Consider the following 23220-nt stretch of genomic DNA (forward strand, 5'->3'; position numbering starts at 1 on the left):
GTGCGGAGTCCCAAAGCCCGGAAGGCAGCAGGAGCCAGCAGAAGCTACCTGGGGGAGGCCGGGCTGCCAGCTACTGGCTACTACTCTTTGAAAAACAAAGCAAGTGAAAGAGCTTTTTCTTGGCTGGAGAATGGCTCACACAGAGCTGTTGGCTATAGGTCTAGGCAGCTTCGCAGGTCCTATCAAAAATGGTTATGTTCAAGAAGTTTCCTACTGTGCATCTACTTTTTCCAATGAGTGCATAAAAAAAAGATTGGCTGGGAACTTGCTACTTGCTTTCAATGGTAAAGAAAAGTTAATCCTCTAATTTCACGTCCCCTGGGGCCAAAAGATGGCCAGCAAGACCAAGGGCCTGAGTTCCAGGACTCCCCTAGTAAAGGAGAAAACTGCCTCCTGCAGGTTTGGCCTGACTTTCACACTGGATCTGTGGTATGCATACTACACAAATACTCACACAAATGTGATAAAGAGACAGATGATAGATAGATGATAAACAGATGATAGATATAGATAGATAATAGATATAGACAGATAATATAGATGATAGAGATAGATAGATAGATAGATAGAGTCTTCTAGATTTTCTTCTTTCAGCTTTTTGTGTTTTGTTTTGTTTTTGCATGGTCTCCTGCATCCCAAGTAGGCTTCAAACTCATTATGTAGCTGAGTCTGGCCTTGAACTCCAGATCCTTCAGTCTTAATCTCTCAAATGCTGGGATCACAGGCGTGCAACACTGTACTCAGCTTCCTTTTGTTCTTTGTGATGAAAAAAAATATTGCAAATCTTTTAAAAATGAAGACTGAGGTGATTTATTAATCTTGTTAGAACTCTGATACAAAGCACAGTAAAAGGCCACAGACCAGCAGAGAACACCGTGGCTTTGGGCTACTTTACAACTGCTGCTCCTCCACGATCAGCACCACACTCTGATCACTTTGAACGAGGGTGTCCAAATGACAAAAGCTTTATCCTGTCGGATTAAAAATTTTAATAAAGCTTTAAGTATTTTGTTTAAATATTACCAATCTGGAAAAACTTTTAAAAAATTTCAATTAACATGAGGTTAAAGAAAGTTAATAGGTTTTGAAGAGAAGGCGGTTGGCAGTTGGTTCCTACGCCATAAGAAACATTGTTCTTGACTTACAAATTAGTAAAATAGCAGACTGTATTATAGGCCTCAAGTCACTTAAATTTATATAGGTTATTAGCATTATCTTTAAATATATACAATATAAATAAACTGTACATACATGGCATATTAACTTTGTTTTCCCAAACAAGAGGCAAATCATTAGCTAAAGACAGCATACACTGCAAAACGAAAGGCGCATCTTAATGAGATACATGCCCCTTTTCTTCTCTAATCGGGTCACATAGAATCGTTTATAATTTTAACAAAATAATAAACACAGTGCATCCTATTATTTCCATTCTATTTTCTGTTTTTGTCTTCAGCAGCAAATACTGGCAGTTAAGACATGGCATCAAAGGGTTTAAGAACAGGGGGTGTTATTCACTAGCTGTAAAAACCAAAGTTAAAACCCAGAAGAGGGTCAGAGAGGGTTGACAACCCAGTAACATCACAGTACATCCTGTATCTGTGTAAATTCACTGCCTTCAAAAGGCATCTATTACTCAACCTGGAGAGCCTCCTTGAGAACTAACCCTTTCAGTGCAGTCAGTATCATCCGAAGACAGGTTAGCAGAGTCTACAGTGCAAACAGGAGCTCATTATACTGGCCTTTGGGCAGCACTGAGGAGCTGAGACAAGGCAAGGCTACTCCTCACCTGAGGGTTATGGTGAAGGGCTTTTGCATTTTAATTTTTAGAATTCTTTTCTTGGTTTTGTTTTTTTGAGAGAGGGTTTCTATGTGTAGCCATGGCTGCCCTGGTACTCGATCTATAGACCAAGCTGGCCTCAAACTCAGAAATTCATCTGCCTCTGCTTCCAGAGTGCTGGGATTAAAGGTGTGTGCCCCATGCCCGACAATTTTTCTCATTCTTAAAAGCTTATTTGATCAGTAGCATTTTTGTAAGAGCATTATTTGTAAAAAGTACTAAAATACTATGCCTCTTTGAATAAATTAAAAATCTTTACAAATACTATTCCAGTGTCAATGACTACACATGGCTAAGGTCATTGAGGAGTTTCTGCATTTTCAAGCAAAGGCAGTCTGTATAAGGGCGGGTGTGAAAGCTCCCGTTTGTAAGTCTTTGGTGGCAGTTTTGGTAGGTGAGGGCTTGAATTCTGCCTTGGTGGAACAGGAGGAGCTGGAGGATGCACAAGGTTGTTGTGACTGGAACTGAGCAAATGGCTTCTTCGTGGCACTCGTGGAGAGGGTGTGCTGGGAGGAGTGCTTGGTGAATTTGGACACGTACTAACGTCTCTGAACCAGTCTGGGTCTCTGTGAGGATGGCCCAGTGGAGGTGGCTGCAGATTAAATGGACAGTTTATAAAGTGTTCAGGAGGCCGAAGAGGAACTGGTGGGGGGGTATCAGGAAGAGGCTCTCTTGGCGGTGGTGGAGGTGGACTGTGCACAGGCCCATCAAATGCACCGGTGGGGACAGGAACTCTTGGCTTTACCTTTGGAGGAGGAGGCTGTCTTGGTGGAATAGCAGGAGGGTCGTCATCAGATTTCATAGTTCCCTAAACAAAACAAAAGGGGCATGTCTAGTCTCTCGAAAAATGTGTAAGCTAATTTTAAAAGACTGCAAAATTCTTCTGTGTCAAATTAAATCTAGAGGCCCAAATCAAATGAATGTGGTTAATATCAGGTTCCTGACTCAGTTACTTCTAGCTTAATTTGGGGCTCAGTTTAACACTTGAATATATAAGATGGTTTCACTGAAATCTAAAAACATAGAGCCCCATATAATCTTGCTTTGTTTCCAACATTGCAGAAATTTATAAAGCTTATTTATGGCAATAGGCCAATAAAAAGAAGAGTTTTACAGGAATGAAAGAACATGGTATCAACAGTACTTAATACCCAGCTTCTACTCACTGAACATCTACTTCCATTTTTCTCCTTGGTGTTTAAATCAGTGGGTCTCTGAGGGAGATCCAGGACCAGCAGCATCAGTCTCATTAGGGGATGGCTTAGCATAGCCAAGTGCCAGGCCCAACTGCAGCCCTACAACCTGGGGCTCAACAACCTACTTGTATAAAGTTTTCCAGATGATTCTGACATGCCCTTACCTTTCAAATAGGAATTCCAAACTCTTCCCCACCCTGAATATGTACAAGAAAGACAATGTACTTCTGATTATCTGAATTTTCCCACTTTTTAAATAAGTTTTTAAAAATCTATCAAACAACTACTTAAAGTATTTTTCAAATATGACGATCTAAATGTTGAAAATCTGTAGGGTGTGGTTAAATTATGATTGACACACTCTAAAAATACTCTAAAAACAAGTATGATTTTGGAGATTCACAACTCAAACCCAGGTCTGGATGACTACCTTGGAATTTGAAGTATCATGATCAACTTTTTTTCGAGGAGGAAGCGGAGGGGGGATCAGTGGCTCTTCACTCAGTTTGTGTAAACTTCCACACGAGCTGAAGAAAGTCTCTGGGGGAAGAGGAGACTGGTTCACATTCACAGGACAGTTACAGGACAGAGCTGCACTACAACCCCTGGTCCTTCCGCTCCCATTTAGTCAACAGGCTGTTCTCACACAGCTGTTTGTTGGCTCGTCTATCTGCTCCACTGACATTCTAAGCGCAGAGGACACCATGTGCGTGTGTTTATGACCCTAGCATCTACCATGGCGACTGGCATGTGGTAGCTGTAATACTTAGATGAAGGTACATTATTAAAATTGATAATGAAATTCTGAACTGGCCTTGATGGTGCAGGCCTGTAATCACAGCTACTTGAGATGGTGAGGAAGCAGGGTCACGAAGTTCAAGGACAGCCTGGGCAACTCAGTGACTGTCTCAAAATAAAAAGTGTATAAAAGAAAAAAAAGTTGAGGATATAGCTCAGTGATGGAACGCTTGCCTAGCACGCATGAGACCTTAGGTTTGATGGTCAGCACTTTAAAAACAAAACAGAAACCCTCCTCTAAAAGCCTTTTAAAAATCCAAAACAAAATCCAGGTGGTGGTGGTACATGCCCTTAATCCCAGCACTCGGGAGGCAGACAGGTGGATCTCTATGAGTTCAAGACCAGATTGGTCTACAGATGGAGCTCCAGAACAGCCAGGGTTACACAGAGAAATCCTGTCTCGAAAAACTGACAAAAAACAAAACAAAACAAAACAAAACAAAACAAAACAAAAAAACACAACAACAACAAAAAACCAACAACCTGAAAATGTGTGTTGTATACATGTACAGAGGAAGACCATTCTAAACAGAAACTCTATTTCCAATATAAAACAAATCTAGTCATTATGCATAAGCAAGCAATCCCAAATTAAAATTTGTAATATAAATACTACTAATGGACTCCACTTTATTTCAACCAACCACAGTAAGCAGATGTGCACATCTGATGAATTATTTAGAAAAGCATAATGAATAAACACCAATGTAGCAATGTCAAAGCATTAGGACAGTTAAAAATGAATAAGATTCAATAGAAATGTATTTGCTATTTCTCTCCAATTTAGAAAGCTATGGGGCTTTTACTGGGTTTTGTCTGTTTGTTTTGTGGGGCCTTTACAGATGCTAGGCAAGCACTGTAATACTAAAGGGACATCTCTAGTCCTAAAGATAGGCTTTTACGATTCTTTAAAAAAGGAAACTTTCTTCTTCACTGCCACATGCAGCAAGTTCCCTGTGCATTTGACTTGGAGTCTTTTCTCTGGAAAGTCAGCTTGCTCTGGGAATGATATGGCAGAGCTAGGGCCAGCGGTGTAAGTCTGTAACTAATACACAGAGTAAGGACATTTCTCCCATAGAGCAAAAGAAACCTAAACAAAGTTCAACAAAGCCAAGAAATATGTGGAGCTAGCTGAAGCTTCAATTAGTGACGAAGCCTATAAAATACATACTGCCTCAGAGACACCAAGGACACCACGAAAACACACTTTGAGGTTAAAGAGAAAAAAACTGCAGAGATCCAGATAAGTTTCCTACGTGGCCTGACTTCATGGAAAACCGTGAGGAAAGGACACGGGAGGGTGTAAGCGATGGTGGTGTAAGAACGGCACACAGCAGGAGCGAGCCAATGCTTAGCTCCAGGAAACAGTGTAGGTACAAAGGAAGGCAGTGTAATCAGCATCCAACATTGACTCAGCGGAGATGCAAACAGCACACAGACATCGAGAGCGTGCTGCTCCCATCGTCCACAAGTGAGGACCCAGGAGAGAGGACAGCACAGAAGTGTCCTCTAGGAACACAAACGTGCCATCGGAGGACAAGGACAGAGGGGGGACACGAGGCAGGGAGCTGCTGCTAAGGTCATTTTAGGTGTCTAGTGGCACTGTCTGCCTCTGACACTCTTCTCATATATCATTTTGATAAATGTTCAAAAATATATGGAGCAAAACACTTAAGGGACTACACGTACTCTTCTTATCCCATAGGGGCGCTTGCAGATGTCTAAATCATATACACTTCACTATGCTACCTGCAGAGTTCTTCCAGATGGAGAGAATTCTTCCCAAAGTCGTGACCCTTTTCAGGGGATTTGTTTAAACAACAGATACAGAAAGGTGCCAGCACTTAGGGCTTGGGAGATGCACAGTTGATAAGGAGCTTGATCTCAACACATGCCGAAATGGACACAACCCCAATACACCTACACACAGAACTTCAACACTGCACTTCTCCCCAGCACACAAAGATAGAGAGGAAAGAAAGGAGGAGGGAACAGAGAGAGAAAAGTGGGGAGGGAGCTTGGCATAGGAGCATGCACGTGTAACCCCAGAACTGAGAAGACAGGTGAATGCCTGCAGTTCCCTGGCCAGCAAGTCCAGTCTAATCAGTGAGCTCCAAGCCAGTGAGAGGGCTGCCTCAAAAAGCAAGGTGAACAGCTCCCAGAGAATGACATCTGAGGTTGACCTCTGACCTCCACACGCATGTGTTCAAACTTGTGCACATACACAAGTACCCACAGACTACTACACAAATTTTTTAAAAAGGGAATTAACATTTAGGTAATAAATTATAAAATATGAATAGTAGACTAGTTTTTGACTTAAAATAATGCTTTAATTAAATAAGATGTGAAGAAATAAGTGATCAAAGAAAGGCTAGTTAGGGAATCTGGTAAAAATGTAGTACAGTTGTCTCTTGGTGTCCAGCATCTGGTTCCTTGGAGTACATGGATACAAGCATCTGCGACGCTTGAGTCTTAAATGAAATGGCAGAGTGTATGTGCACAGCCTACACCTTTAAATCATCATAGTCGTGACTTCTCCAGTCACCACAATGTAACCCTGATGTAAACCACCGCTTAGGGAAGGAGGCCAATGGTGGAGGACCTCTGCACGTTCAAGCTCGGGGACAGCTACCGCTGGGTAAGCACAGTGTCAGTCTGTGGTTGGCTGAACACAGCTGGGTAACCCACAGACACGAAGAACTGACTATGTATCTTTCCTCCGGGGAAATGAATTAGAAGTGGTAAGAAGTCAGGCAACTGAGATGGACTTACTCTCTATCTTAGGCCAAGAAATACACTAGGAGTTCTCTGTAGTTACTTAATTTGATCCCTACAAAGGCTGAAGATGGGGAGTAGATTTTTAAGTTACACAGGTAAAAATGATTAAAACAGAAATTAATGAAATTGAACAGCACAAAGTTGTAAGTAATTCAGACCGTTTATAAAATTTTCTTTGGTCTGTAGTTGCCTGGCATCCGTGGAGCCGAGGGGGTTGTGGGGTGGGGGCAGAGGGAAGGATGAAAGAAAAACCTTTCTTTCATTCGTTCTTTAAAGGTTGCTACCTCCCCCAGGTATGGAAACACACCTTCAATCCACCAGATTATGATCTTTATGGTCATTCACTGTAACCAACATGTCTCACTTACTTGACTGTGGCAGGAGAACTGGAGCAAAAATGGTATTGCTGCCTAGGAGAAAGAGCAAACTTCATTTCAACAGAAAGCTAACATGGATGATCTTCTTTTTAGATATTTTCATTTAAAAAATGCACTAGTTCATGCCTTTAATCGCAGCACTTGGGAGACAGAAGCAGGTGGATATCTGTGAGTATGATGTCAGCCTGGTCTACATAGTGAGAACAGCTAGGGTTATGTAGAGAGACCCTGTCTCAACACCCCCACTCCACCCAAAAGTGAAATGCACTATACAAACCCACAAAACTCTAGCACCATCTTCTGACGTGCTAGTTTGTAACATGAACTTAATGCTCATTGTGCCTAGAATCTCCTTTTTAGACTAAGTGGATTCTTCTCTATCATAATCCCTTTTCATTTCTTTTAGAGAATTTGTCATTGTTTTATTATCCATTACTCCAAAAGTAATAAAAACCTTTGTTATCTAATAAACTAGAACATACATTCACACACTGCATTAAGTGATGCTTTGCTCCTTACATTAAGCTCTATTTTCACACTGAGACGCCACTTTCCATACCAACACAGTATCTTAGTTTTGTTTCCTGTTGCTGTGATAAAACATCTTGACAAAAGCCACTTGGATGAGAAAGGGCTTATTTTAGCTCACAGTTCCAGGTTCCAGTCCATAATCAAGAACATAGAGCAGTGATTATATGCATGCTCGTGTTCAACTCACTTTCTTTTTTTTCTAAGAGAAAGTATAGCCCAATGTAGCCCTGGCAGGCTGGAAACTTGTTATGTAGTCCAGGCTGGCCTTAAACTTAGAGATCCACCTGCCTCTGCCTCCTGAGCACTAGACTAAAGGTATGTACATCAAGATGGCTCACAGCCACGCTTATGTAGTTCAGGATCCCTGCTTCAGGAATGGTGCCACCTCAATTTATGTCATAAAGAGAGATCCCCACAGACTTGCTCACAGGCCAACCTAGCCTACACACTCCCTCAGGAAGCCTCTTTCCAGGTGACTCTAGATCGCGTCAAGTTGACAATTAAAACTAACCAGCACACATCAATACTGAGAGGGTTCTACAGCTCTCCCAATTGGAAAGACGAAACGACTGACTTAAGACACCAAGTCGTCTTCTTACCAAGAGGTTTGTGTTAGATACTCACCACAGGAACTGTTGAGATCCACATCTAGAAACACGCTGTGGTCGGAAGAGGCAGACACAGGGGGAGTGGACGGCGTGTTTGGAGAGGTGGGCGCTGACACTGTTGTTTCAAGCTCAGTCTCAGCAATCCTACTAAAGCTTATCTTGTACGGCTCTCTCTCCAAAGGTGTGGGGTGACCTCGCAGTGTGCCTGAGGTGGAGCCGTGCCGGCCTGTGTTAGGCCTTATTCCAGGAGACTTTAAGGAAAAGGTTGATTTCCTAGGCTAGGAAAAGTAAATAGGTATGGTTAGAATAGCACTAACTTGTATGGAATTTGTTTATAACTTACAGCTACCTTATTTTTAAGCACACTCTTTAAAGGGTATGATAAAAACCACAATCCTCAAGGGCAGCCTGGGGCATTTTTACAGTAATTTCCAGACTTGATTAGATTGTTTATCATGGGCTCCATAAGTAAATCTTTTATTAACATAATTTTAGAGATAAAATTCTTGAAAATTGTTTAAACAACTGTGTAAACAACTTTTTTGCTTCTAAATATTTGCTCCTAAGTTTCTCTTTCGCACCAACACCATCTATATGTTCATTTACAAACATTCACTGGGGAACATAATTATGTGACATAATATGCTCTATGTGCCTCATTTTTAAATTGTATGTGAATGGGTGTTTTGCCTGCATGTATGTATGGGTAACATGCACACGCCTGGTGCCCGTGGAGGCCAGAAGAAGGCATCAGATCCTCTGGAACTGAAGTTATAGGCAGCTGTGAGCTGCCATGTGGGTGCTGGGAACTGAACCCAGGTCCTCTGCGTGAGCAAAGAGTGATGTTAACCACTGAGCCATCTCCCCAGGCCTGGTGTGCTTCATGTTCCTTCTGACCTAAGGAGCTAATGAACAACCCCTGTAGGGACGCTTTAACTTCAGAACAATGAACTATCATTGTTTCCGCTCTAAACCTTGACAGCGGTGACCTAATGAAAAGACAGAATTCTGAGTCAGAAAAACTGAGTCAAAACTCAGCTGTGTCAACTACCTAGCCATGTGGTCCTAAGAAGGCTATTTTACCTTGCTGAGCCTGTTTTTTAAAAATCCATCTTTATTACATTTAATTGTGTGCGTGCGTGCGTGCATGCGTGCGTGCGTGCGTGCCCAGGTGCCCGTGGAGACTACAGGTGTCGCAAACTGCAACAGGAGCAGGAAAGTCTGAAGAGCTCCAAGGCAGCCGAGCCCTAGCTGAGGCCTGCATCCACAGAGGACAGAGGCCTCACCTTCCCAGTGCTTGGTCACTGAGTTTGACTGAGAACCTTCTGGGGACTCAATAAACCAAAGAGGCTCTGGGCACATGGCTGAGGAGAGATAACTTGGTCTTCTTACACTAAGGGAATCCAACAAGGCTTTATAGCAGTTTTTCTCAACCTGTAGGTCATGACCCCTTTGGGGGGTCGAACGACCCTTTCACAGAGGTCACCTAAGACCATCAGAAAATATAGATGTTTACACTATGATTCATAACAGTAGCAAAATTACAGTTATGAAGTAGCAATGAGAACAATTTGATGCTGGGGGTCCCCAGCATCAGGAAGGTTGAGAACCACTGTTCTGACTGTTTTTATTTCCTTCCACACCTTGTTAAGGTTGGTTTTCCACTCTTGCTGTTGCCCCTGCAGATCTCCAGAGTAACTGTGAATGGCAGCAGCAGATTCTAGTAAGAAAAAGTGCTCCGCTGTGACCACAGGACTCTAACGGCAGGAGCCACAGTCATGCTAGAGGTACCATGATACATCCACTTATTCCTTCCCTGGCCGGCCTTCCTTCCTTCCTTCTTTCCTTTTTTTTCTGAACAGGGTTTCTCTGTGTAGCCCTGGCTGTACTAGAACTCACCCTATAGACCAGGCTGGCCTCAAACTCAGAGATCTGCCTGGCTCTGCCTCCCGAGTGCTGGGATTAAAGGTGTGGACCACCACTGCTAGTCACTTTCCCTGGCCTTTTCATTTGTTCCATCCAGCTACCTACTTTTTTGTTTGTTTGTTTTCCCTTTTTTTCCAGACAGGGTTTCTCTGTGTTGTTTTAGTGCCTGTCCTGGATCTCACTCTGTAGACCAGGCTGGCCTCGAACTCATAGAGATCCGCCTGGCTCTGTCTCCCAAGTGCTGGGATTAAAGGCTTGCACCACCACTGCCTGGCTCAGCTACCTACTTTTGGGCCTCACTTTCTTGTAACTTTGCTCTTAAATCAGGAGGTAAAAAAATGGACAAATAAAGGATACTAAAATGAAGGATACTTTGCACGCATGTGGACCTAGTTTCTACATCCAATACTATTTTTAAAAAATCCAGTTTCTATGAAAAGGATCTCCTGTGTGGGAGGCAAGTGCTCATGTCTGAGTCCCACCCCACCTTGTATACATAATTTTAGAAACAGAGTAGTGCTGTAGAGTAAAACAACAAACCAGCTATTGATTACATAACAATTTTGAGAACAGGTTGTTAAACATTAAAAATATTTTTAAAAATAGAAAAGTTTCCCATAATTATAAGGAACTTACAAATCGAGGTGGTTGTTTGCAGTTTCGGGGTTCAATTTCTAGCGATTTGTTGAACAAATAATCTGTAAACTCTTTTTCAGATAGAATCCCCATGGGGTTAAGGTTTTCAAAGAATCTCTAGAATTAAACACATAAATATGTGTTTATACTTTGGTTTTCCTACAGTAAGATCCTGCTAGCATTAACACTAAAACAAATGAAGACATCACAGTACTTGATAGTCACAGAGATTGCTCATTCTGCTCTCTACTTACGACCAAGACTACAATTCTGAGGAAGTTCCATCCTAGCCACAGAGTCTCAGCTCAGTCTTTAGCATCACTTGTTTCTTACATTCCTCCTCACTATGATAGCAAAGCTACCACTATTCATCTACCAACAGAATTCACAATGGAGATTATGACTGAAAACCACAGCAGGATGTTGATAAGCAGGAAAAAATGTGGAGAGAACTGGACTAAGGTATATTCAAAAGTAAATTAAAAGATAATTACAGCTTTAAACTTTTCTGTGTTACCCTGTAAGGCCAAAACACTGTGTTTATCCAAAAATATTAACTACAACTACATATTCTAAGCTTAAATTTAAGTTTTTAAGTAGAAAATTGAGATGATTTAGTAAAATGCCAAAAAAAAAAAACTATGTATATGTGCGTGTGTGCACATGAGTGTGGGTGCCTGTGGATCCCCTGGAGCTGGAGTTGCAGGAAGATGTCAGCTGCTTGATGTGGGAGCTGGGGACTGAACTCTAGTCCTCTGAAAGTACAGTACATGCTCTTAAATGCTGAGTCACCTCTTTAGTTCTGCATCTTAGTTTTTTCAACTATGAAATGATGAAATGATCTGAGTTACAGTTGGGCTTGGGATGTAGCTCACATGGGAAAGCCAGCAAAAAGGAAAGAGTTATTTCCCTAACCAGAGACTTCCCTGCTTCTGGTTTAGCACTGGAGGACCTAGTGGCCTTCCTTTATCATCTGTGGGACTACAGTAATCGTTTAACTGATGTTCCAGGACTGATTTCACTAATCTCCATACAGTCTTTCAAACAGGTATTTTCTAATTCATTGTTATGCTAATAACTATAAACTCTTTGTGCACAAAATTTTCACTACATTTTTCCTCTCTCAAAAAAATAAACACTGGAATTTAATTACTGGATTTAGCTTAACTTAATTTTTTTTTTTGAGACAGAGTCTCAAAATAAAATCCCAAGCTGCTTTGAACTTGTGATCCTCCTGCCTCAGCATCCCAAGTGTTGGAATCACAGGCATGTGCCACTATGCCCAGCTGGCTAGCTTTATTGAATTTTACATGGTTAGGAGCACATATAACAGCAAACACTGGGTTTTAACTTTAGCAGTAGGTAAAATGCCTTAAATTTTCTATATAAAATCCTTCCTGTTCTTCAGGCATTCTACACATGTCAGAAACATTATTGCTTTAACATATATTCCTTCTTGAATTCAAGTTGGCTAAATTAAGATGCCGCCAGGCAACAGTAATTGTATCCTCTATAAAGCTGTAACAGATGTACTCTTGATTTTCCCAACCTTTGCTTTATTTTTCAGTATTATTTAAATTGGTTAACTGTGGCTTGAAAAGTGAATGCCTAAGTTACTTATTTATTTAGAGACAGGGACTTATGTTGCCTAGGCTGCCTCTATCTATGAGGAGATGGTCCTGAACTCCTAATCCTCCAGCTGCTACCTCTCAAGTAAATTTAAATTTAAATTTTAAATTTACTTTGACTCAATTCTAAGGAAGGCAGATTTGCTCTGAATTATGCTAAGAAGTCTAGAGAGGATCACAGAAACATCCTAGCCGATGTTTCTGAGCCATGAATCAGAAACGTGTATTTCAAGTGTACTCAACTACAGTACACCATTATTTCTATGGGAAATGCATTGCAGACTGGAATCTAGGCTCCAAAGAAGCTCTGCGTTTTCTTAGTTGTCTGCTTCAGTCTAAAGCTTGGTGCAGTCGTCAATGTGAGGAGTGACTAATAGTTACAATGTGACTAGCGACTGAATGTTACAATGTGGCTAGTGAGTGATAGTTACAATGTGGCTAGTGATCGATAGTTACAATGTGGCTATCGACTGATAGGTACAATGTGACTAGTGATTGATAGGTACAACCCGCTCTCAACCTCAAGCAAGTACAATACTATAAAACTCATCTACATAAACATGGTATTATAATTTACTCTTATTTAGAATTCATCCCATATTTTATGGTATTATATAATCCATATTAAATATTACTCAAAATCTAACACTGACAGAATGTAAAAAACAAACAAAAAACCCAACCACCTGTGATGCGTATATACCTACTAGTCTCCAACTCCTTCCCAGTGAGCTTAGGAAGGGATGGATCATTCTATGTTGTATTGGCACATGTATGTGGGATATCTAAAATGGCGGTCACTCAGCAGCAGCAGCAGCAGCAGAAGCAGCAGCAGCAGCAGCGGGGTTTTTATTCTATTCCTTTGTCACTTTTTGGAAGAGCTGCTTGAACTGATGCACAAAGCAGCAACACTCCCAGGAGAAAGCACTTGACATTAGTGAGTGCTGACATGCAGACACCTATATTTACATTGCTAGCTGAAGGTTCACTTTCTTCCGAAAGCAAATAGGAGCATGGCGCATCACGGTGACATTTCTTAGCAATTACACAGGACTTAATGCCATCTCTGTCAAAGACAATAAAGAAATATTTACCCTCATTTCTGGTTCAGTCCGTAAGCAGTAAGGCTGGTTCTGATACTGCTGAATTTCTCCAGTAATTTCAGCCACTTTCCTCCTCTTACTGAAATTGATTAAATCTTTCCCTTTTCTCTTTAGAAAATCATTATTCCCTTCTTCAGTCTTCAGAATATTTGTTAAATATATTCCTGGTTAAAAAATATGGAAAGTTATTTTAACACTGGTCTCATTGAATCAGTCAGTTGGGAAGATAACTGGACTGGCTCAGCTGAAAGACACACTGCAGAACTCAGCAGTCCCCCTTCTGAGGAGACAAGAAGACAAAACTCCCGGAGCCCGAAGTGCGTAACCCAGAGTTTAAAGCAAAAGAAAACGAAGACTATGCATCACTAAAATCAAAGGCTGCTATTCTAAGAAATGGCATACTAAGCATGCCCAAACCCTGTGGGCTAAAACTTGGTCTAATACAATGTTGTGGTATTTGATTTTAAAATTTTTAATACCAATGATCTTTAAGTGACTATCAACAAATTAAGCAATTTTGTTTAAGAGCAGCAGGACAAACTGCTTCTTGGAGTACATCACTTAGACAGTAAAACAAGGTTCTAATCCCTTTTTTTTTTTTTTTTTTTGGTTTTTTCGAGACAGGGTTTCTCTGTGTAGCTTTGCGCCTTTCCTGGAACTCACTTGGTAGCCCAGGCTGGCCTCGAACTCACAGAGATCCACCTGGCTCTGCCTCCCGAGTGCTGAGATTAAAGGCATGCGCCACCACCGCCCGGCTCTAATCCCTTTTTATGCATAATTATGACACTTAAGATAGTGGTTCTTAGCTAAAGGCAATTTTGTCCTGCAGAGAATAGTTGGAAATCTGTTTAAACATTTCTGGTCATTAGAAGTTTGGGGTACTACTGTTCTCTAGTAAACAAGAGGCTGCTAAATGCACTACAATGTGATTGACGACCCTTTTTTTCCTCTTAACTTCAATCAATAGTGCTATGGTTAAAAAAACTTCGATTTATATAAATCATCCAATTCCAATAGTGAAGTCAGTCATGTGCCACATAATTATGTTTAAACCATGGACAATATATACAACAATGGTGCTGTGAGATTACAATAAAGGGCTGTGGTGAAGCTCAGTAGTACAGTGTATGTTTAAAGACCAGACTCTACCCCAAATAAAAGGGAGCTGAAGAAATTGTTGCAGTTGTTGTAGTATTACAGCACAATGCATGACTCGGTGTTCCTGGTGACTGTCAAAAACAGAACAGAGTGCTGCTGACCCATCACATAAACATGCGGCAATATAACTAGGTCAGGTGAATAATATTTGGTAATCACAACAAAAGGCTATGTTACTGGCTTATGCATTACTATGCTAGACTTTTATCATTATTTCAGAGTGTAATTTTACTTATAAGGATAAAAGTTCACTGTAAAACGATGTGCTGTGTCACGTGTTTACTGTGTCTCAAGCACACATTAAAAGCATGGCACAGGCCGGGCGGTGGTGGTGCACGCCTTTAATCCCAGCACTCGGGAAGCAGGGTCAGGCGGATCTCTGTGAGTTCGAGGCCAGCCTGGTCTACAGAGTGAGTTCCAGGACAGGCACCAAAACTACATGGAGAAACCCTGTCTCGAAAAACAAAAAACAAAACAAACAAACAAAAAGACTTTGTAAAAGCCCTTTTATAATAATTAAAAATAAACATTGCAGATGTGACACAGATAAATAAAAATAATAGCTGCACTTCATTAAAGTCTTCACAAGACTGTGTTAACTACAGAAAAACTATTTTAAATTCTTATAACAACTTTAAGACGCAATTATCTTGATCTTCAATATATAGACAAGGAAACAGACATTTTTCCTTTTATTTATCAATACATACAAATAATAAATTCATATGGATAAAAACAACCTATCTAGAAAGACCCTGTCTCTTTTGGTTACAACACATTCATCTTTAAAATATAGTATTTATATTTAGTAACTTACCAAAAAAAGGCACACAAGGTGGATTGATTGATTTAAGTTTTACTAGGTATTTTTTAAAGTGATCCTGACTTAATTCCACAGCATCATCCAGAATTCTCCTCTTCCTCTCCTGCAATGCCTTTAAAACATGTAAGTTGAATATTTGCATATAGTTCAATCACATATAAAGATCCATAAGAATATATAACTTTAGAATTCATAAAATTTTGCAAATACTTAAAATTGTTTTAAAAATTATGAGTCTTATTCTTTTGGAAATTGCTAAAATGAATAATCCTGTTTTTTAATCTATAAATATAAAAACTAAGATTTTGTGTTCTTTCTACTATAAATTAGAAGATTAAGGAATAAAAAAGTCTCCCCCTGACCTTATTTGTTACCATTTTAATCTTCCAGGCATAAATTGCAGGGTCAGAAAGAAGAACTATGATCCTTCAGGACTAAATGTTCTTTGACTGAAAGGTTTTTTGAGGTTGAGGGCAAATCTTAGCAGTAAGAAAATTTCTAGAAAATCTAGTGAATGAAGTAAACATAGGCATGTGTTTTTATTTTATTACTACATTTTTCTTATTGGAAACAAAATAATTTATAATCCAATGAGGAGTTTAAGCACATATACATAAACACCGACCACAGTAACATATACTTAGGAGATACATATACTTAAACTTTATGTGTATTTCTTTTACATTAAGGAGAACACAAATGTAGCTGTTTAATAAATAGCTCTTTTTCAATATTCTACACAAGTCCCAGCCAACACCAACAAGGAACAACAAGACACCAGGGAATACTATCATCTCCCAGAAGTCAAAATCCACTGCCCCCAGGGAAAACTGCCCAAATGTATATGTTAATAGGAATGTTAATAGGAGAATTTAGCAATCTTGCTGTATATAAAAATCAAACAAGACTCAACTATATTTCCAGATATAAAAACTTTCACCAACAAGGAAATCATAATTTTTAGAAAGATTCCAACATAGATAACAAAAGTGGCAGTGTCTGTCAGGAAACCATCAACAGTATTAAATGGGGTCAGATGGAGAGACACAGCACACTCACAGTTAGGAGGGCTCAGCACTATAAAACCACCAGTCTTTCACAGTGACTTACATCTAAACACACTCTTACTAAATTCAAAATGTTTTAAAATGTAAAACTTAGGTTGATTCTAGGGTAATGGTACTTTAGACAAGTAGCATAAGAAAAATCAAATAGGTAAAAAAAAAAACAGATGGAGCAGAAATAAACCCATATATATGTCAATTTATGATACAGCAGGCACAAGAGGTCGACGTGGGGAAAAATGAACTTGAATGAAGGTGTGAGAACAACTGAGCAGCCATACAGAACAAAAATAAAATCAGAGCTCACGTCACTCTATACTCAAAACGAATTTCCAACTAAATTAAAGATCTTTTTGTTTGTTGGAGATGGGGTTTCATTATACAGCAAAGGCTTGCCTTGAACTCTCAATGCTTCTGCTTTAGGCCTTGAGGGTCAGTAAGGATTTAGTAGAGACACAACACTAGACGAGGGCCTCAGCATCTGCTGAAGTGAACATCACAAAGCACAGCCACATGGTTCTGGCTTCGAGGTAAGCACAGAAGAAAGGAGTAAGGGGATAAAAGCTGCCGAGGTCAGACGTGTGTCAGGGGGTCTTGAACCGAGGCCTAGCAGAGAGGCCATTGTGTGACGCTGTGAAGGTGAAATCATCTTTCTCTCCTGCTCTCTTAGGGCTTGAACCCAGGACTTTACACATGCTGAGCAAATGCTCCACTACTCATTCACATCCCTGACAACCACATTCTTCTCAGTATTTGTACGAATCTACTTAGATTTAGATTTGCTATATTAAAGTGGAAGTATAGTCATTCTGAAGTTTTCTTATGTTTCTTTCTCAAAAACAACACAAACATTCTCCAGGGGAATACGCAAAGACCCTATTCAACGTCCATCTTCAGCTGAGAAACAGTCCTCAGTACAGGGGCAGGACAATGCATTCGATCACTGTGTGCTGACGGGCACCCAGGGAGCTTCCAGTTTTCTGCTACTGAAATAACACTAGAGTCACCGTGTCTGTATCCAGGGGTAAGTTTATGGTCTGGAGTACTGGGAAAAGAGATTTGTTCTCCTTGTTTCTAATCTAAGAGTGTGTGTGTCTGTTTTTAGTTTTAACATACAATGCTAGACTGGTTTCCAGAGCGATGCTAACAACCCATGTTTCTAAAGGCAACATTGTGGCATTGTGACACCTGAGCCCTACCTGCAGCTCACTTGGGAGAGACTGTTGTAGGTGAAAAACAAGGGAAGAACCCACAGTGAGGAGATTTTGCTTGATACAGAAACTGGGGGCCTATAGACAGTCTGTTTTAACGTCTTCAACATATTAAAAAGTTCATATAAGTAAGTAAAATGCCATACCCACAAGGAAAAATGAGAGGCCATGACCAAAGAAATCATAAAGAAAAAAATGAAAGCAGCTAAGTACATTAACAACACTAACATCACTAGTTAATTTTTAAAATATAATAAAAAATTAGAACCTTAATATTTGGGCCCATGAAACCTTAAAAATTTAATAGTAATGTCCAGGGCATGTATCATTTCTTGACAGCAATCTCCTTAGCAAAAGTACCAAATATCTGAAAATGACCCAGGACTTCCGCCTCTAGAAACTGATTCTAGGAAAAGAATCAGGGCTTCACAGAGACACATGAATAAATGATAAATTATATATCCAAATGAAAATCAGAAATAACTTAGTTGTTCCCAAATAGAATGACAGACTAAATTATAATTCATCTACAATACAGAAAACTATGTAGCCACTAAAAAAAAAAAAAACAAACCAAAAAACCTTATTTTGAGAGATAATAAACAGAACAATGTATAAAAATAGGATGCATGTCATAAATATTTACATACATATGATGCTCATTTTTAAATTAAAAGGTACAAAATATCTGTATGCGTCGGTATCTCTCAAACATTCTGACAGAAATTAAACATTACTTCATAATTTAAAATAAAACAATCTGTAATTTAAAAATTTAAAGTAAGATAATTTTTTAGGTTTCAGAAAGGGTTCTCTCTTTTTTGACTACACATTAAAGGTAACTAAGAAGTGTTTGTATCTTGAGTATATACTTAAAATCCTTTGTCATTTATGAGACTACCATCGCACCACTGAAAAAAGTCCACACTTGCCAGCATATGTTGGTATATACTTTAATAATTCTACCTCTGTATTTAAGGGGACTGGACAGATTTTTAAAAATATTTCCTTAAAAATAGGTACAAGTGATCTCGTATGTTAACTTTATCTGCCCTTCCAAAAGATGAACTATTCAAGCTCACACTTACCTCAAATGTGTGGTCTAGTCTGTACACTGATACAGAATTGACTGCACTGACTATTTCCAACACACCATTGAAATTATTCAAATCCTGGAACACTTGCAGAACTTCTATTATCCTGCTGAGCACTGCCACCCGCTCTTCAAAATTTTCTGCTTCCACAATGCATCTAACAACAACAAAATATTCGTGCCTTAGAAAAGCTTCTTCAACTCACTTGGAGAACAAGAAACCTCTTTATAAAGCCAGAGTTTTAGCTTAAATATGACTTAACATTATGACTACTAAGGAACAATAAGACAGAATAAATAAAAACTTACTTTTCAAACCAGAGAGTGAGGTTTGTTGTATGGCGAATCATTTTTAATAAATTTGGAGAATTAATTTCTTTATCTTCTTTGGTCCAGACACTCCCTACAAGTTCAGAAGGTTGGACTTTCCTGTAAAACATTACCAATCAATACTAATCTTTCTTAAAACAACACAAACATTCTCCAGGGGAATATGCAAAGACCCTATTCAACGTCCATCTTCAGCTGAGCAACAGTCCTCAGTACAGGGGCAGGACAATGCATTCGATCACTGTGTGCTGATGGGCACCCAGGGAGCTTCCAGTTTTCTGCTACTGAAATAACACTAGAGTCACCGTGTCTGTATCCAGGTAACTTTATGGTCTGAAGTACTGGGGAAAAAGATTTGTTCTCTATGGTTCTACAAAAGATTAGTATCAGATTATCTAAACACTTCCACAACAGAAACTGAGAAATATATGTGCTAGTTAAGTCACATAGAAACAGACCCAAACAGCCACACACATGAAACAAATGCTTTATCACTCGGGGAATAAAACCCCTAACCCTACAGTAAAATCCCATTTTATACCTGTCAAACTGACCTAAGTCTGATGGTAATGCAAAAAGATAAAGTAGAAAGCAGGAAGTCTCCAACGCTGGTGCTGAGGTAAAGACAAACAACTTGGCAATGTCCCACAGCACTGAAGACACACTAACATACTACCTGACAAGGCAGTTCAGCCTCTATGAACACGCCAAGGATAAACTTACACAGTAACAGGAATGCTTTTACAAGAATGCTCAGTCACATTTTGTTTACAAAAGTCAAAAACCCCAAATAGCCTAGAAGATCACTATCAAGAAACTAGAGAAACCATAGAATAGTCATAATGGAATATTGTAAATATGGCTAAAGTAGGTAAATTAACTAGACATCAACCTGAACAAATATCAAAAACAATCCCAGTAAAAAAACTTGGTACAGAGTGGTATCATAATTACATGTGGCTTTAAGATATGCACGCTGATGCTATGTATTACTTAGGGCTATGCACACAGACACCAAAATTATAAAGACAAACAGGAAGAATAAACATCAAGTCCTGGGTAATGCTAATTTCTTGGGAGGAATGGAAAACAGTGTAATCAGAGAGAATTGTAAGAATTTCAGTCTCATCTGTAATGTTTTTTATTGTCCATAAACACTCATTATTATCTATATTTCTGGAATGCTTGAAATAACTAATAAAAACCAGACGAGAAAATTAAACCATTATTGAGTCAGGATTGCATCATTTAAAAACTGGCCAATGTCACTGCTGTGAATGTCCTCTAGTTTTCAATATTTAAAAACGTCTTTTTGGTCAGTCGACTTGAAGACAAACAGGTCCTTACTAACAGTTTTTGGAGGTATGTATTGCTTTCTTGAGACAGGGACTTATGTAGTCCAGGATGGCCTTGGATTCTCTGCACATCAGAACATAGCCTTGAACTTTTGCTTTTCCTCCCTCGAGCCTGCCAAGTGCTAGAACTACAGGCATGTGTCACTATTATCTGGCTTTTCTAGAATAACTTTTCTTACTCAGAACTATATTTCACCAGAAATTTACCCACAGCATCAATGTCAGGATGTTACTTTTCTTCTACCAAACAAATCACAGAACAAAGAAATGCATTTCTATTCCACAAAAGCATGTCTACATGGAACTTCCTATTTTTAAAAAATTACAGCCATGTCATTTTTTAAACTGATTTCACATTCAATCATGAGGGAAAACTTTATTCAGTACTATTTACTTTGTTGCCTCAAGTAACAAGTTCCTTTAGGTCTGCCTGTCACAAATCACAATGCGTATCATTTTGAAGACTAACCAAATTCCACATTACTTAAAATATAGCATGGCATTCTTAATTGGATGTTTACAAACACTTGGTGCCGTGTTAAAGGTCAGATTCTGAATGGAATAGCCAGTGCAAACCTAGGACCCGGGTTCAATTTCCAGCACCCACACAGTGGCTCACAAGTGTCTGTAACTCCAGTCCCAGAGGATCCAATACGTGCAGGCATCAGGCATGCAACGTGATGTAGACATCCACACAGACAAGCCACATATCACAAAAAATTAATTAATAAAAAAATCTTCTGATGAGGATAACTTCTCCAGGATTTTGTATTGCTTTGTTTACTCTGTTTTTTTTTTTTTTTCCAGTCAAGGCCTCATGTAGCTCAGGTTGGCCCTAAACTTGCTATATGCTGAAGCTGGCCTTGAACTCTTGATCTTCCTGCTGTCTATCTCATGACTGCTTGATGGCATACTTACACCACCACACCCAGCTGGATACAAAAGAGGGGCTTCTGGATTCACAAAGGTTGTGACAGAATCATGGTAGGACTTATCTTTCAACAGGGAGCAGTTACCTACAGTCTATCTACAGCAGTCACTGAGCCTGGGTTGAGAAAGAGAGAAAGACTTACATCACTTAACACTACTCATTAGTCTGTCAAGAGCCTCACATCCACACTGACTGACTGCACTATCTCAGACTAAAGCAACCTGGATGCATCAGGAGTGGACAGGAGGGACTGCCTGGGAAGCAGCTGCTATTCTGTGGAATTAGTTATCTTCTTCTTGTCTCTAGGGACTGCTAGCCTCTAGTCTAGGTTTAGCCACTGCTACGTTGGAAGAGTCTGCCTCCAAACAAAAACACTCCACCCAGAAGTACAAACAAGTTTTTTTCCACAATTATTGAGAGAGAGAGAGAGAGACAGACAGACAGGCACATGTGTGGAGTTCAGAGGACAATTTAGAGGGACCAGTTCTCTCCTTTCACTGTGCTGGCTCAGAGCTACTCTTAAACACTCATCAATAAATAGCAAAATATTCTGAAAACAGGTAAGAAGTATATCCAAAGTTCTTGAAATAAAGCAAGAAGTTAACATTATCTACCTGTAGAGATCAGACTCCAAAAGTGTTAACTGGCGTGCAATTTCTATTGGATGAAGTGTCATAAGGTCAAACGTTTCAAACTGGCCTGGTCTACTGATATGCCATTCAATGGGTGGAGGTGGACTTTCAAAGGTGATATTATGGCTTACTCCATTTGCCTGCGCCTGCTTCTTCCTCTTGATGATCTTAGCAATGGACACTACCCATTTCTTCATAGCTTTCCCTAGGGAAAAAACAAACAGAATGCCCTTCACTTGACAAGCATGACTGCAAACGGCAAGATTAATATGGCCTGGCTTCAGTATCTACAAGATATTTCATTCATATTTAAGTGTATGATTTCAAAAACTCAAAAATCATCACAATACCATTGTTACACATAAAAACTGATCCCCCAAAACATTGTTTTCAGACAGATCCCCACTATGTAGTCCAAACACAGGCCTCAAACTCTCAGTCCTTGGGCTTCTATCTCCTAAATGCTGATGTAACAGACATGTGCCACCACACGCAGCAAAGTGCTATCTTAATATCTTCAAATGTTTTTCTAGTATTCAAATTTAAGTTTCAAATGTCTTCACATAGTTGACTTGTTTTTAAAACAACATGAGGGGCTGGCAATATGCCACATTGGTTAAGATCTTCCAGAGGGCCCAGGTTCAGTACCAAGCACCTACAACTGTCTGTAATTCCAATTCCAGGGGGTCCAATGGTACACAAACATACATGTGGGCAAAACATCCATGCACATAAATAAATAAAATTTTAAAAAAGATACAAACATGACATTGAGTCAATATATCATTTTCTTAATATACCGGTTTCCCTTTTATCACTCAAAATGCTTGTAATTTATTTGCTGAAGAAACTAAATTACTTATCCTGTGCTATTGGTTCTGTAGATTTTTCTAAGTTTGTATTTTTGCAATTTCATACCTATGGCATTATTTACCATGTTCATCTGCTAGATTTATCTATCCCCAGAGATACAGATACAGTCTAATTCTAACAAGATGTCTGTTTTTTTTTCTTTTTTTTGGTGATATTTACTAATTCTAAGTCCCTAATTCATTTTTAAAAAGTTGTGTGTGGTTGTGTGTGTGTGTGTGTGTGTGTGTGTGTGTGTGTGTGTGTGTGTTGGTGTGCAGGTGCCCTTAGAGACCAGAAGAGGGTGTTGACTTCCCCTGGAACCAATCAGAGGCAGTTATGAGCCATAT

The 23220-nt window shown here is 39.6% G+C and overlaps 1 protein-coding gene across 3 annotated transcripts in view; it reads right to left on the minus strand.

Annotated features, from left to right (window-relative positions):
* Positions 1–785: 785 nt before the first annotated feature.
* The window catches only part of Sos2 (SOS Ras/Rho guanine nucleotide exchange factor 2), a 93514-nt gene continuing 71079 nt past the window's right edge, over positions 786–23220 (minus strand). For 2 of the 3 annotated variants that reach the window (XM_059279060.1, XM_059279059.1), the window contains exons 14-23: positions 22004–22226; positions 19083–19202; positions 18769–18931; positions 15400–15517; positions 13416–13588; positions 10694–10810; positions 8148–8409; positions 6984–7025; positions 3467–3576; positions 786–2648 (exon numbers count right to left, since the gene is read on the minus strand). In XM_059279060.1, coding sequence (XP_059135043.1) covers positions 2139–2648; positions 3467–3576; positions 6984–7025; positions 8148–8409; positions 10694–10810; positions 13416–13588; positions 15400–15517; positions 18769–18931; positions 19083–19202; positions 22004–22226 — 1838 coding nt within the window. In that variant the 3' untranslated portion in view covers positions 786–2138. Of the gene's footprint in view, positions 2649–3466; positions 3577–6922; positions 7026–8147; positions 8410–10693; positions 10811–13415; positions 13589–15399; positions 15518–18768; positions 18932–19082; positions 19203–22003; positions 22227–23220 lie in introns of those variants that run through there. The other variant, XR_009382738.1, reaches the window with a different exon arrangement.

This window comes from Peromyscus eremicus, chromosome 14, assembly GCF_949786415.1.
Source record: "Peromyscus eremicus chromosome 14, PerEre_H2_v1, whole genome shotgun sequence".
Lineage (NCBI taxonomy): Eukaryota > Metazoa > Chordata > Mammalia > Rodentia > Cricetidae > Peromyscus > Peromyscus eremicus.